Source organism: Epinephelus fuscoguttatus, linkage group LG16 (assembly GCF_011397635.1).
Source record: "Epinephelus fuscoguttatus linkage group LG16, E.fuscoguttatus.final_Chr_v1".
Lineage (NCBI taxonomy): Eukaryota > Metazoa > Chordata > Actinopteri > Perciformes > Serranidae > Epinephelus > Epinephelus fuscoguttatus.
The window spans coordinates 7,360,247-7,376,396 of record NC_064767.1 but is presented as its reverse complement, the minus strand read 5'-3'; the positions used below and the strand labels follow the sequence as shown (position 1 = coordinate 7,376,396).

At 40.6% G+C, this 16,150-nt stretch overlaps 1 protein-coding gene across 7 annotated transcripts in view; it reads right to left on the bottom strand.

Annotated features, from left to right (window-relative positions):
- cep170aa (centrosomal protein 170Aa) overlaps positions 1–14,480 on the bottom strand; it is a 47,091-nt gene extending 32,611 nt beyond the window's left edge. For 6 of the 7 annotated variants that reach the window (XM_049600363.1, XM_049600367.1, XM_049600365.1 and 3 more), the window contains exons 1-3: positions 14,339–14,480; positions 3,332–3,391; positions 2,699–2,835 (exon numbers count right to left, since the gene is read on the bottom strand). In XM_049600363.1, coding sequence (XP_049456320.1) covers positions 2,699–2,803 — 105 coding nt within the window. In that variant the 5' untranslated portion in view covers positions 2,804–2,835; positions 3,332–3,391; positions 14,339–14,480. Of the gene's footprint in view, positions 1–2,698; positions 2,839–3,331; positions 3,392–14,338 lie in introns of all 7 variants that reach the window. The other variant, XM_049600364.1, reaches the window with a different exon arrangement.
- Positions 14,481–16,150: the final 1,670 nt, after the last annotated feature.

Below are 16,150 nucleotides of genomic sequence, written 5' to 3'. Positions count from 1 at the left end.
ACGGGTTTTACGCCGCAATCTGCACCAAAGACGTGTCCTCCTCCTACTGGCTGAAAATGTACCGCTATGTATGATTTGTTTATGTGATCTACATAAACACATGTATAACTTAAATTTATACAATGCAGCAACGTTCACAGTCGCACAGTCCTCGGTCGCCATTTCCAGTTTGAAAAGTGGTCCCTCCCCTACCGCTACATAGCCAAGATGGCAACCACTGAGGGCGAGAAGTGTCCATAGTTCCAGGTCCTTGACCGTTTCGAGTGCACCACCCGGGTACTCATAGTGCACTGCATTTTTTCATACTTGTCAGTGTGAACGCACTTACGCACTCAAAATATTAAGTGTAAGTACAGAAGTACGCGATCTGAGACACAGCATAACTTCTAAGTTATATTTGTGGTATCCTTGTGAGAGCAACATCATTAAGGCAATACTTTGTCTACTTCTGCATGCAAAAGGAAGACATTTGTCTTTGGTGTGCATGTGCAAAATCTGCTTCTAAAATCACATCATATCACATCCAGACAGGACACATTAAAACACAATAACATAAAAACACAATGCACAATAGAAGCAACATTACAAGGAGCACTGGGCAATCAATGGTGAGGACTGAATTAAGGTTATATATATAGATATAAAATGCTATGCGCTCAGGTAGCAAGCTGGCTGTACTTCCTGATTAAGATATTTTATGGCAACATGGGCAAACAGTTTTCTGTAGGTGTTTTTTTTGCACCAAGCTTACCTGTAATAAACTTAGTGGTAACATAAAAACATCAACTTAATAAATAAATAAATAAATAAATAAAACCCTTATACCTTAATAGTTTTTTTTTCCTGTGTCTACTGATAAAATTCAGCAGCAAATACAGACTCTATAACTACTAAATACTAAAGGAAATTGATTGTTTTCTATATATATTTGGCCTGATAAACACACAGTCTACTTAAACTTTAAAATCAAAATTTTTAAAAACTAGGTCAACTATTTTAAGGCTGAGAAACTCTCTTTCCCACACGAACAGCTTAACGTTACCTTGCAAGGTGAAGCCAACTTCTCAAGTGAAAGTGAAAGTTTTGAATAAAAAAGGTCACAATAGAGTGCACTGGGATTAAAAATAAATGGGACTTTAATCAGTCATGAACTTCTGTTCATTCACAAATGAAATATGCTTTTATAATTCTGTTTTATGCTTCTTTAGTGCAGAAAACCCATAAATGGATTATGTTTCTTTAAATCCGTGAAGTTTGGATTTGATACTGTAAGGATAAATACCACCAAACGGGTCTAAGTGATATCTTGAGGGCATGGAGTGTGATCTGCTTTAGATAATAATAATTGTACTGAAAGTTTTAATACTTTTACAAAGTGAAGAAGCCTAGAAATAAATCTAATTTGATGTGACGATGTTGAAAGCAGCCACAGTGACTTCACAGGTTTCTACCAACACAATAAAAATAAATAAATATCAGAGAGTCCTGAATGTCTTGACCGTCACACTCTGCGACAGACACTGGTACCAGTACACTTCTCTAAACATGTCATGTCATAACAGAGACTGCTGCCATGGATGCACCCTGTACCCACTACAACTGACTCAGTCAGATAAGATCTAACTCAGGAGGTATCTGCCCCACTTTCTATTAATAGTGCAGTGACCAGAGGTACACATGAGCATACGCACGGTCTCCTTGGATGTATGCGCAGCTGCACGGACACGACCTTAATACACACACAGACATGCACATCAACATTATCACATATAAACATGCTCTGCTTCTGCATGAGTAACAACATGAGGGCTCATTTGTAGTGTAGTCTCAGACTGTGTAAACAGTTCGCTTATGAAACACACTGTTGTGAGATCAGCAGGTTATTTATAAGACTGAGAGAAACTCTACCTGAGTGTCAGGCTCTGTTGGTTCACTGGTTTGCTCATGATCCTAAAAATTAATAACTTGCAAAGACTCAGACTGCTGTTTTTTTTTTTTTTTAACTAAAGACAGTAATATCTACAAAGAGAGAGTGAAAATGCAACTAACACATCTTGCCTTCTCTGGTTTACTGAAGCAGCTGTCAGTAGACACAAGGCCCAGACAGAACAAACCATCAACAAAGAACTAGTTGGGTTGAAGGCCGACTGTTGCGCCACCTCACGTTGCCTGTGTCTCGGCCAAAAAGTTGTATGTGAACACACCACAAAGACTACAGCCAATGGCCAAGTAGCACGGACGTTCTGTGCTTGCGTGAAAGGAAATAACTCTCCATAGCAGCAGGTGGCGGTACTCTGTATTAGTCATTTAAAAAAGGGAAACCAGAAGACCAGGACAGATTCAAGATGCCAGTTAGCACATTAACAACACAACCTGATGTTGAGAGAACATTGGGTATTGAATGTAAAAACATAATGTTATAAGTCTGTTTTGATCTCACGCCCTCTTGACAGCCGTTCCTTTGCTTTCCTCACTTCAGTTTCTCTACTACTGCAATGAAGTAAACTGCCAATCAGTGATGTCACTCACCAACAGGCTCCGCCATCTCTGACACTGTTTCAACATATTGGAAAAAAGCCCACAAGGGCTGACTTGACCGATGGTGCCAGACACAACGCAAAAACTAAAGCGACATACGCCCACTGACGGCCTGACATTGACCAACAGCCAACTGTCGGGGCCCTCAAAGTGTTCTCACCTGTAGCATGAGCTCACAGTCATCCCGGCCGACGAAGATCATCTCCCGGGGGAGGCGGTGGCGAGTCCCCCCGCTGCTCACCAGGAACCAGGAGGTCACACTCATCTCTGCAACCTGCTGCTGCCTCTGGTACACACCTGCTGGGGACAAAAGCAAACAAGCGGCAGGTCAGATTATCTGTTGTAATCTGTATCAATTCTGAGAATAATCCACCAGATTTCCCTCAGCATATCATCCAAACAAACTCATGTCTACAGAAATTCTGAAACGGTTTTAGGATATTCTGAAAATATTATATAACAGAAACACTTGTTTTGTTTAACTAATTAAGACCAATTTTCACCACCAGTGCTCTTTGAAAAACAGACTAGGCAAGGCAGGATTAAAATACAAAGGCAGTTCTCTCTTCTGAAACACATGAAAGAAAATAATTTATTTGGTTGCTGCATATTGAGGGATTAAATAAGAATGACACATTCACATTTATCTTAGAAGAGAGAAAATTTGAATATTTGCAAACATGGCTTTAAGGTTTGAGACAATTCTTTTGCCTTAACTTGGTGGCAAGACAATACAAATGTAATAAAGTAGTTTTAGATATTGTAAAATAAAGTACTGAGTTCTGTCACACACCTCTGGTCCAGGTAGCTCACTGCTGATCGACTGCTGACAACACAATGCAGCTAGGCCATCCTGAGGAAGGAGAAGAAAAGAAAAGCTTTTATTCTTCTTTTTTCATTTATGCTCACAGAAGCAGACCAACACATGAAATGCATTTCTTTGCAACATGATATAGACAGCCGAGATGTATGAAAAACATATGAAGCAATAAAGGCAGACAGTAGAATCACAGACAGTGTGTAAACATTTGCAGAGATTTGCTGAATGAAAACACTTCATCTTGCTTCATTTTGTTTTGCTGGTCGGGGGAATGAGGTTGAGTGGGCGGTCCTGCAATGTGATGCCTTTCTGTCTGCGCCTGGAAATGAACACTTGGCCAGCCAGTGAGAAGCATCCTCTCTTTCTCTCTCTCTCTGCCGGCCCTGATCATTGCCAGATGTTAGAAGAGGAAGTGATGTAGGAATGTTGGCTGGCCTCCCCAGCAGGACATTTATTTTCCCTCCTGCCTATCTCCTCCCCTTGCTCTCTCTTTTCAGAAGAGCTAGAAAGGAGGTCAGAGCCAGCCACGCCGACTTTCCAACTGCCCAGGCCGAGGAGAACAACACTGAGCAGCAACTAACTGACGGGCGTGTTGTCTGTGCGGCTGCTCTCTAAGTAGGTCTGCATAACATGAGGAAGAGGTGTGATAACATTGTTGAATATCGCAATAATGATATTACTTGTGATAAATAAACAAAAAATTGAAGTGTACTCAGTTCTGCCTTTTTGCTGTTATTAGTATACTGATAAAATACAACAAATAGCTTGTTTAATTAGCACAAAAGACACCGATAAAAAAGAATGACACTCTCTTTCATCTAGCTAAAAAACTCCTGAGTGCAATATTGCAGTCTTTTGTGATGTGCTTATTACGCTACATGTCACTGCAATGATGACAAATATATACAGTGTCACCCTATTTCTAACTGACTGCCTGCAGGATTGATGCTGTCTGAAAGAGCCACTAGTTGTAAAATTTAGCAGCCAAAAGCACCTTCTCATAATTGAATTTTCACACTGTCACATGAAGTGAACTAATCGGAGTGATGCCTCTCAGAGTGAAGTGGAAAATCTGTCGTCTCTGTCATGAGACACATTTTAAAGGACTGCTGAATTTGGTGACAATTTTAATACTTTTCACAATTATTTATTTCAAAATCAAACACAGGTTTCAAAGAGAAGCTTTTCATGGAAATTTAAAGTGCTACTAAAATAACAGGCGATCTGTCGTGTGGAGAAAGTGCCAAGAAAAGCCCATCAGAGAGGGAATTAAAGATTATTGAGCTAAGCTATTGCTCACTTGACCTCATAAGTACTCGGTATACCAACGCAATAATCCCCTGGGTAAAATTTTAATCAACCGCACACCTCTGACGGGCCCTCACACGATACTGTTGGGAACACGACTGTACCAAAGCAACAGCTGTCTCTGATGTAAAGGGGATCGGTTGTCATCGCAGTGACGGCTCAGAATATCCAACGATTTTATATGATGTGTGAAATGTTTAATGAGGAAATTGTAGACAGTTGTAAAGCACTTTGATATAAGTATCTGCTGCAACATGCTGTCAGAGATAAGTGTTTCTGACATATTATATTAGGTCTGTCTTCATGGTGTTGAAGAGCAGTGGGAAATACTGGATGTGGAGAGAAGGGAGACTGTGACAAAACTTACGGACAAGATTGTGTCCTAAACTGACCAGACTTGTGTTAAACATGTGCATCCTCATAAGAAATGATTCATGGAATAAGTACAAAATCCCCCTTAATAATAACTGTAACATAAAACTTGCATTAACCTTAACTGAATTAAACTTTCCTTGACTAAATCCAAAATAAATCTCTTAACCAAACCAAAATACCTCCTATAATAATATAACTAAACGTGAGTAAATAAGGAATATAGAAAAATCCAATCACACCATCACTGACCAGACTCTAACCCAGTATCTCATGCTTACATCATGTGCATCCTCTTCATGGTTAACAAGTTACACCATGACCATATATATGCAAACATTATGGATATGGAACCCATATTGTGTTTAGATGCTAAACTGGACCGACACACTATCAGAGGAAGCCAACAAAAGACAACAACAGCATTGCCATTACACTGTAATTATGTGTGGTTTCCCCTCCCCGCTGTAACCGAAGCATCTGAAGGCTTGCCATCTCAATAACCACCGCACACTCACTGCAGAGTGCAACGTTAACGAGAATGCGGTGTAGGAGCCTGAATGCAACGCATACCAGCCTGTGTGGTGCCATTAAAAAACCTTCTTGCTATCACACATGAAAGACAGGGCACAGCTGGAGGAATGCAGCGGTAGGTCTGACGCAGGAGGCGCAGCTGAGGAGCATATAGTGTCTGCTCTACATGTGTGCCTCACAGGCCTGATGGTAAATGTAAGTACAGTAAAGTGACTAAACAGACTGTTCTAGCTGATCTATTATTTGCCTTTCCACACTTGGTCATTATATCCACATGACTGATGATTTCCAAAAATCTCTGTGTAATATTTTGAGAAAGCACCAATAGTCAACCCCACAATATTATTGCAATATTGAAACTGAGATATTTTAGTGAAAAATAAAGTGAAAGCAGATTTTCTCCTTATTGTCAAGTCCTAGTTAAACGGCCAGTTTACCCAAAATACAGAAAACATATGGCCTCATTTAACTCTAGCAGTGTGCAGCCATGCAGATAGTTTTGGCCAGATTTTGAGATATATATCTATCAACAATAATAATAATAACATCAATTTATTTGTAAAGCGCTTTCAATCAAAGTGCTGTACATTATTAAAAACAGGAAGGCTACTAAAAACAGTATACAATAAATAAAACACAATAAAACAATGACAGACAACAATAAACAGACAAATCAAGACTTATAAACAACAGTGAACAAATGGGTCTTTAGCTTTGCTTTGAAAACATCAACTGAACATGCCTGACTAATACCAACAGGTAGACTGTTCCACAACCTTGGTGCATGAAAAGAAAAAGCACGCTCACCAACCATCTTTCTGCGGACCTTGGGGACTCTCAGAAGATGAGTCCCCTGGGAGCGCAGGTCACGTGCAGGCGTGTACGGTTTAATCAGGTCCGACAAGTACTGTCGTGAGATGCCATTCCCAATTTTATAAGTAAGCAAAAGCACTTTAAAGTCTGCTCTATCCTCTGCCGGAAGCCAGTGGAGCAAGGCCAACATGGGAGTAATATGCTCATATTTACCCGCTGCGGTCAGAACACAAAGTCAAACGAGAGGGTCTGATCAAAGGGCACACCAAGATTCTTAACTCTGTCACTGCAATGAATCACAAGACTCATCATCATCCAGAGACCAATAATCCTTATTTCTGTCTTGGCCGAGTTAAGTAACAGGACATTTCTAGATAACCATCCCCTAACTGCAGCTATATAGGCGTATACAACTGTAAGTCATCTGCATAACAATGAAAAGAGATCCCAAATGAACATAAAATCTGACCCAAGGGTGCAAAGTATAGAGAGAAAAACAGTAGACTAAGTACAGATCCATGGATTTCTGCTTCCACTTCAACACAGTGGAAGTGAATGGAATTAAATATGTGGGGCTCACAGCATTGAAAAAGTATAATTGAAAATTCAACAGTGAAAAAACTGTGTTCCCGTTACTCTCAATAATCAAGAATAAACAAACACGAACTCAAACAATTAGTCGATTAATCGTTTGACAACTATTTTGATAATAATATGAGAAAATATGGCAAATATTCTCTGCGTCCAGCTCCTAAAATGTGAGTATTTGCTGCTTTTTCATGTCGCATTTAATAATAAATACAATATCTTTGAGTTTTAAACTGCTGATTAGAAACAACAAGCAATTTATGCGCAAGACTGGGAAATTCCAATGAGCATTTTTTAATGTGTTGTTTGATATTTGTAGAATATGATTTGACTGACCTAATTATTCCAACAATTCAGCTCTGTCTCACAGTGATTCCTGTGTGATGATTACCGTGGGGCATTAAACGCTGTTATCATCTGAGAAGCAAAAGAAGGAAGAGATGTAAAATATCTGTGCGTAAATATTGGTAATACATAATGTCAATGTTGAAATGCTGGCAAAAACAAACTGTCAACGGTCTCATTTCCAATCCACTCTTTCAGCAACATTCACGCTGAGGCTAATAAGCAGGAAAAGTGACCTCATGGTTTTGGCAGGAATTCCCCAACCCCCAGACCTGCACTTACTATCTCCCACACACACACACACACACACACAGAATTAAGGAGTGAAAGGGCAGGATTATTCCAAGATGACTGTGAATTCTTTGTATGGGGGAGATTGCAGTGAAGAGACAGGAAGCATGCACTGCACTTCCTGTGTTGGACAGAGCTCACTCATCTTTGTGTCCACAGTAAGATGTTGACTTGCTGACTGTCTGACGTGGGTGAAAAACCATGTGTCATCTACAGTGAGGCAGCTAATTCACAGCACTTAGGCACTGAATCACATTGTCATGAGGAAAATCGTCTTATACCGCTAACAAAGGCGCCGAATTGAAGCAAATGAGTGCCGATATTATTATTATTCGTTATATAATAAAATGTTCAGACATAAAAAATAAGTGGGGATTATAAAAGATTCATTGGCTGTGACTAATCACTTTTACAGCTACATTTCTGTTCTCTGGCACCAAGTTATATAAGGAGTCTTGTGTCTTTTCAACAATTCATATATCTACACTCCATTTCAAACTAGCCAATCATAGACACCGGCTGAAAGGGGACAGGAAGTGATGTTCCTTCGCCGCTACACATGTCTGCTGCTCTCCATAAAGCATCTGGCCCCAGTACGTATCCCAGGATGATGAAACAGCGCTACTCATCTGCCTGACCTCCCAGACCGTCACATCACCACAGCAACCCCCGATAGCTGACTCAGACCGCATCACACACACTGACAGCTGCTGTGTGTAGCCTCCACACACAGATTTACACAAACACACATGTTAAGCAAACCCAAAGCGAGGAAGACAGTGGAGGAGAAAGAAATGGGAAGAGAGAGACAGACGGGCACGGAGAGACAACTCATACTCTCGTCACTGACTTTTTTCCATGTGGTCTTATGATGGGAGCCAAACTTAGCCCCAGTGAGGGTGTGGTTGTCTGCCTACATTATAAAAATGTAGTTTTATCTCAGTGTAGCTGCATTAAAATTCACCAGCAGCTACAGTGGATGATAGCTCTCCAAAACCCATAAAAACCATGCTTGGCCCGGTGACACCTGATCTGTAGTGCTTCTACAGGAAGTAGCAACAGTACAAGAACTATATTGTCTCATTTGGCTGCTCACAAAGTGATTAAATTAAAAGATTTAAGGCATTTCTTGTGCTCAACTTTCATGTGTGGCTGGTCTTTTCCAGGAGAAATCCTCTGGCAGACAGCAGACGATGCATTTGATGTTTACAACAGCAAAAGCTGATTGTTCCGATATAAATAGCACTCCAAGGCTAGACCCATTTGGCTAAACAGGAAACGAAGAGAACAGTAACTGCATTAAATTAAACTCTATTGACAAAAATATCATGACACCGGCTCACGGCATGGTGATTTCTTGGAAGCATTGTGCATAAACACCACAGCAAAGGCAGCACGATGTTGCCAAAATGAAAACGCAGACTATTGTACATTAACACTTTAAGTAAGACCTGAAGTGTGATAAATACTATAATCATTACTTCATCTTTGCAAAAATGGAAACAAAGAGAAAAGCAGGCATGTGGTGTTAGACAACACCTTGGAGCTATAAGCAAAACCAATAAAAGGAAAGTACATTGAAGGTCAAGACAAATAGAGTAGCAGCAGCCTATTCCCTTGAAAATGCTGATGTAAGGTCAGTAAGTCAATAAGGAATAGACAAGGGAGACTGAATTGTTCTCGCAACCCTAGAGGTGTTGTGGGAGAAGGGGAGCCGCTAGACCCTGAGGGGTGAAGAGAACAAACCAGGCAAAGGATTCAGGATGAGACGCCCGAGCAACCTCTGGACAAACAGACAGACAAACGGACAGACGAAAGGCTGTTCAAGTCCCTGATGAGTGAGTCTACTGTAGATTTACAGACATGAAAGTGTACAATCTATTGTTCCTCTCTAAACGAGACAAAAAGACAGACTGGGCTTTGTCTAGGATGCAGATAATGATATACCAGACACTTATAAAGCTGATTCAAAATGGTGTCTGTTGTATAAGCTGTGTTTTGTTGCTTTACGTTTTTAAATCACATTTTATTCCATTTCATTTTGTTGTTTTTCACTAACATACTCTGACACACTATTGTAATGAAACCTAAAGTATTTTAGTAATGAATTATGCATGCATGTGCGTGATGCTAATGTCACATGGCACTTTATTGCTCTACAGGGCAGCCAGTCAATCATAAAAGTTTGGTTTGATGCAGTTAAATAATACAGTATATGAAATGTTCCTGGTCTAAAACTGAGTGTGCACAAAGGAGCACGCCATGGCTGCTCCAGGGATGTCAGTCTTTAAGTCTTTGATTTCATTTGACATTTGAATCAAATTGGCCTACTTTACCTCTCCTCACAAATGACGAATCGCCGGGAAAGAGCAAAACACTCACTCGCCATGTTCTGAACCCTCGACTACAACTGGAGGCTAAAATCCATAATAAGCATGTCTGTTACTTTGGGGTTTTCATTGTAAAGGCTCAGAAGTGACCATGTAAATCCCAGCCAACAATGGTCCTTCGGCTTCCAAACACTGGTTTGGATATGTGATGATGGCTGAGTGTTTAACCCACATACACATATGTACAAACAAAGTCATCAACAGCATCATTTTGCCTTTTTTCCTCCTGTTTTGGCTTAAACCAAACCAACAACAACATAATTATATCAAATGATAAAGAAAGTCATGCAGGTCATGCTTCCCCACTATGCGTTTGTAAATCTGGATCATGTGATTGGAGTATGATCACATGCACTACATTTATATCATGAATAATAATTGGAAACATTTTAAAAAGAAGAAGACAAGACAAATGAATTCTATTGAATGATAAATTTTGAATAGTTTCTAATTTACACAGCCAGATAAAGACTCCACACCAGCGTTAATCTCTAACGACAGGACCACAGCACCACGCAGGAGATAATAAATCATTAGGGTGTCAGTCTAGCACCTGCAGAAACCTGAGTGCACATGTGTATGTATGGCTTTATGTGTGTGTTAATGTGGTCTGTACATGCAGCATGTGGGTAAAAAAACGTCCCATGCAGCAGAAAAGACCATATGGTGCCGAAAAACAGCCACACGCATCACATGAGCAGTTGGCGAGAGGAACAAACAAGCAAACACCTCCATTTAGCCAGCATCCGTCGCAGCTCGCTCCATTGTTATTACCACACACAACCCAGCACACCCCTGGCCGTAAGACACAAGCCCCGCCACATGCTCGGTGACCCTTGTGTTCCACGTGACCTACAGACCTACATATAGATATTTGCATTTCAAACGTAAAAAACCAAACCAGCCCTTCAGTGCTACTGGAGAAAGTAAAGTGATTATTCTTGTGGAGTCTAACGGAGGGGAAACCAGCACTCTGATCTAACTCGTTCTGATAAAGCGATAATAAAAAATAGATTATTAATAATCCAAAAGAATTAATGAAGCACATGCCCTGCAGCACAGTCTTTTTCAGTGCGTGTAATTCATTCTCCGTAGCGTGTGTGCAGTGCATTATTCAGGAAATACACTAAAATACGCTCATTTCTGGAGGCAGTGTTTTCAATGGGGCATGGAAGCAGAAGAGTATATGTAGCAGACTAATGTGCAAACTTTAATTAACCATCACAATGTTGGCGCAATAAATATTAAATTATGCTAGAGCTGAAAATATGAGTTGATGAAGTCATTTTTTTTTTTGAAGCAGAAACCAAACGTTCATTGCTGCTTTTCTCTGCTTTATATCATTGTGAACTGGAAAACTCTTGGGTTTTGGACTGTTGGGCCGACAGAAAATGGGATTTTAAGATGTTAACTTGGCTTGAAGGAAATTCTGATGGGTATTTTTCGCTATTTCCTGATTTTTTATAGACCAAACAATTAATAGAGAAAATAATCAGCAGATTTATCCATAGTAGAAATTAGTTGCAGCCTTTTTTAGACTGCAGTTTTGTTAAAATCATCAACGTAGATCTGTTCAATGATACTGGATAACTCCTGCAAACAATATAAATTGGGATAACAGATTTACCTTCATTACAGAATTATACTTTCATATGAATAAATCACACAAGCAAAGCCCAAGTGTGTCTGGTACCCACAGGTTTTCTCTGGTGAGTGCCCTTATGGCTCTGCGTGGCCCCTGCTGAGCAGATAATGACTGACCCGTGGCCCTTTAACAGGAACATTAGGATTTGGCCAACCCTGCCACGTTGATTATGATACCAGCATTTATGCTGCCCACAGCAATAGCCTCAGCAGCAGACAAAAATAGTGAACTCCCTCACACTGAAATCCACACTGGCACTTAGGAGGAAAAAAAAACATCGATGTTAGCATAACAGGACAATCAGGGGAGGCTGGCAGGGGGAGAGATGGGAATGGAAACTGCCCAAATACAAGATCAATATCTCCAGTGGAAAAGGAGCACAAAATACCGAAAACTCACAGGGGAGTACGTCACACCCCAAAACAGATGTGAAGGTCACCGTGTTTTATTTTTCATTTTGGGAAGTTAAATGCTTAAAAAAAAGCAGACACACCCTCCATGTTCCATAACAAGGGAGAGGCTGATGATTATGTATATAAATTGCTCCATGCGTTTCTCTTGTTTTCTGCACTGCTGTCCCATTTTTTTCACCACAGACTTTTCTGTTCACCTCCCTTGTTTCATTCTACACTCTGCACACGAGCCGGCGCTTCACCAGGCAAAGCTATCTGACTCTTGTAACCCTTTTAAAGTTTCTACTCTGGCAGATTACAGAAGTGAGATTTACTGCTATTTTTAGCCACGGACACCCTGGTACAAAACACTTTAAAAACATGTTAAAAGAATGGAATAGATGAGAATATAAAGCTCCAGCGGAGGTTGTTTTCAGTCACAAACAGAACTCCCTGACCACTGAAGTAAAATGAACTCACTTCCTAAACTTCCTACTATACACAATGGCTGCGGGCAGGCCGGACAACAAAGTCCCCAATCCTAACTATAGGCTTGAATAGAAAACAGGTCCACATTATTGAAGGAAACTCTTAGTATACACACACATATAGGCTATTTGATCATACTTACTCACAAGAGTTATACTGAACCAGAACATCTTTTAAGGAACTTTGTCCAAAGGAAACCAGAACACCATGAGTAAACTTCAACAAATATTTCTATTCATTCACTCTGCGTTATCATCTGCACTGTAACTGTGTAAATGGACACGTATGGAGGCAGGCTGGGCTGCAGTCTAGCCCGGACACTGCTGCTTCCTCTCTGAGAGTGCAGCAACCGTCCTGTGACACTGACACAGTTTTTAAAAATGCAACCGCCTGTAGAGCCAACCGGCCTGCTGGCGACCACATTTGCGGAGAAGACAGGAAGGAGGCGGAAAAAGGAAAAAGGCAGAGTGAAAGGGAGAGAGGAGAGGAGAGGAGAGGAGAGGAGAGGAGAGGAGAGGAGAGGAGAGGAGCTAAGCTGGACTGCATGGTATTATCTGCAAATTCTATGGCACAGACCCAGAAATTTTGAATTCTTACAGCTGAGGGAGGAGGAGGAGGAGACTAACAAGAGTCAGACCGATGTGCAGCCTATAGCTCTCCAAGAACACATCGGTCCAGTATGCGAACAGTGGGACTAGGTTAGAAACCCAAACCTGGAGTGCATGCAGTCTCATCTGGTGCCTTTGATGCCATTAGATGGGGGAAATGGTCAATAAATAAATACAATCGAGTTGCTGCAGCTTTGAATAGAAGCCTCTGTTTCAAATGCATCTGTTTCTAGCATTTGAACTACATTCATCACTCATTTAATAGTCTGCTACCTGATAATTAGACAATAATAACACAATCTTATATCTGTAAGAGGCAAACAAATAAGACATCTGTAAGATCTTTGTCATCTCAGTATTGAAGACACTGTAATGCACTTATAGCACACCCTTTCCTATTTCCCCAAGTTTCACATCTCATGTGATGATGACAGCAAAAATCAAAGTCCACACAAAGAGAGCGGATGCATGTAGGCCAGCTACATCTGCCCCACGAAAACAAAGCCTCCACACAGGAGGAGAAGAGGAGGAGGAGGAGGGTCCGGCTTTGGGAAACACTTTGCAGCCACACTGCATATTAAAATAACTCCTTATATAACCTAACCTTTAGATAATATAAATAGATTCAAAGGAGACCCGGAGGTGATTGTGTTTCCAATGAGATAAACAAAGCGATCACTGTAACCTTCATTGATGAGCATCCTGTCTGGATAGCATCCGTGCGGTTACAGAAGGATGCAACTGATAGAAAAGCAGCTCAATAACAAATGATGGCAGCACAGAGGGCAAACGTGGCCGGTGTTTTCACAGAGGCAGCAAAGTGTCGAGGCTGTGTGGCTTTACAAAGGCGGAGCAGGGCAGGCTGGTCATGCTGCTGCTGCTGCTGCCGACACAACAGTAGCCATCCAGTTAGCCAACAGGGAGTCACACCAGTTTGTTAGCAGGGTATCCCCCCTGGCTTGTTTATTACACTTTCACACAGTCATTTTGAATCAATGCTGCCTGGTTTTAATGTGAGAAGCTCCAAAATCTCCGGAGAATTTTGTATCAACACTGTAAAGCCACACTGACATCAACAGACGGGCAGCACAAAAGCACAAAACCGACTCTTTGCGTTTTTTCCTCCGCCGCAAACTTGTAACGGCCGAGCAGCTAGCTTAAAACCTACTGTTAGCCGGCTAAATAAAAGTGTGCTCCTCACTTACCCTTTTTCCTTTCTGGTGTGTGTCTCTGCTGAAGGTGTGTGTATGTGTGTGTGTGTGGAGCCCAGCCCTGCAGTCGCTCGGCCTTCTCTCCCTCCGTTGCTCAGCAATAACGCTTCTCCCTGCGAAATAGCGGCGAGCGGACCGACATCCTGAGAGGAGCGTCAAAGCGCCGGAAGCGTAGACGAGAACTTCCGGTTACCGCCTTCAGAATAAAATCAGAGCGAGCACGCTGCAGAGATTTGGGAGTGATGTGTCCCCATAAGCCTTGGCGTGACAGACTGTGTATCTAGGCAACCATATGCACAATAAATCACGTGACTGCAGATTTAGGAAAAATGTAGTTCAACTCCCCTAAATCTGTGGGGAGAGATTAGCACATAAAAAAACTGGGAAGAGATTTTCATTTTATATCAAAATTATTACTTATTTATTATTATCATTTTTAATGTTTCTTACACCTGCCTATATATATAGAGTAGTTTATATATATTACATACATACATATTTGTTATATACACATAAAATATACAATCAAGTTCTTCGGAGTTTTGATAATTTCATTAATTTTGCCAATTTCAAACTTATCCATAAATGCCTACATGATCAGGCTCCCCAGGTGCTCAGTGACCTTGTGGCTCAGTAACACGTGGAGCAGCCAATGGGAAATGTAAGGTTCCTCTGTGTAAACCTTGATTTGGACAACAGCTTTTTCTGACTGTGGAATTAACATGTGGAACTCTTTACCTGCAGAACTCAAATTGGATCCTGATTTTGAACACTTTAAACTCAAACTGAAATTGTTTTTTTAAGAGGAATCAGTTGTGCAGTCATGACTAATTTAGTGCCTCCTATTCTATGGTGCTTATTATGTACTGCAATTTGTGTCTTGTATTGTTCTGTCTGTATTTTCATTGTTGTTTGTACTTTATACTGTCTTGTGTTCTTATTGCTGAGTCATTTATATATGTTAAGGCCCAGCTAGGGACAGGCATCGCAAATTAGCTTAGGCTATAAATGATGTGGTGTGTGGCATTTATGTATGCATCATACTTGTCCCCGCACAAATAAACATCAAATGAATTAATAAAATAAATATAACTGAGATAAAAAAATAATAAGAATGTTTTAACATGTAAAGCAACACTTCTGTTCTAAATTTCATCATAATTAAGGCGTGTGTCTTAATTCATGTAGCTAGATAGGAAACATGTTGTGCTTTGTTATGTGGACCACATTTATGCACCATGAGCACTTGTCACACAAACAAACTGTTTACATAGCTTTTACAACTGTGTACAGATTTTCTAAGATGGTTTAAATAGGCTACAGATGACTATCAGGCATATTAAGACACATGATAGGCCCTTTTTCCAAAAACACAAAATTCACAAACTGGTTAATGTTCCCCTGGACCTTGTGGCTCAAGAGAAAATATTTTGTAAATGTAGCTTTTGGTAAGTGCATTGTTGTCATCCAAATTGTGTTAGTCACAGTAATTATTATAGGCTAGGGAAATCTGTGGTAAGTATGAGTCAGGAAAACAGAAAGGTCAAGCTGATTGTATTCATGTAACAGTGTGTATTTGTGTGCTTTCAACTGACATGATCATGTAGATTAGACTTTAATAAATCCCTGTTACAATAACATACACAGGTTGAATGCAACCTAGAGACATATACAGCTTATGGTAAACAAAATGCCCCACAGATGGCAAAGTAGCTGACATCATTCTACGCAGACCGGATCAGAGGATTAGATACACATCTCAATTTAATTCCAAAACTCCGCCCTTTAATTCTGAAAGCAGATATC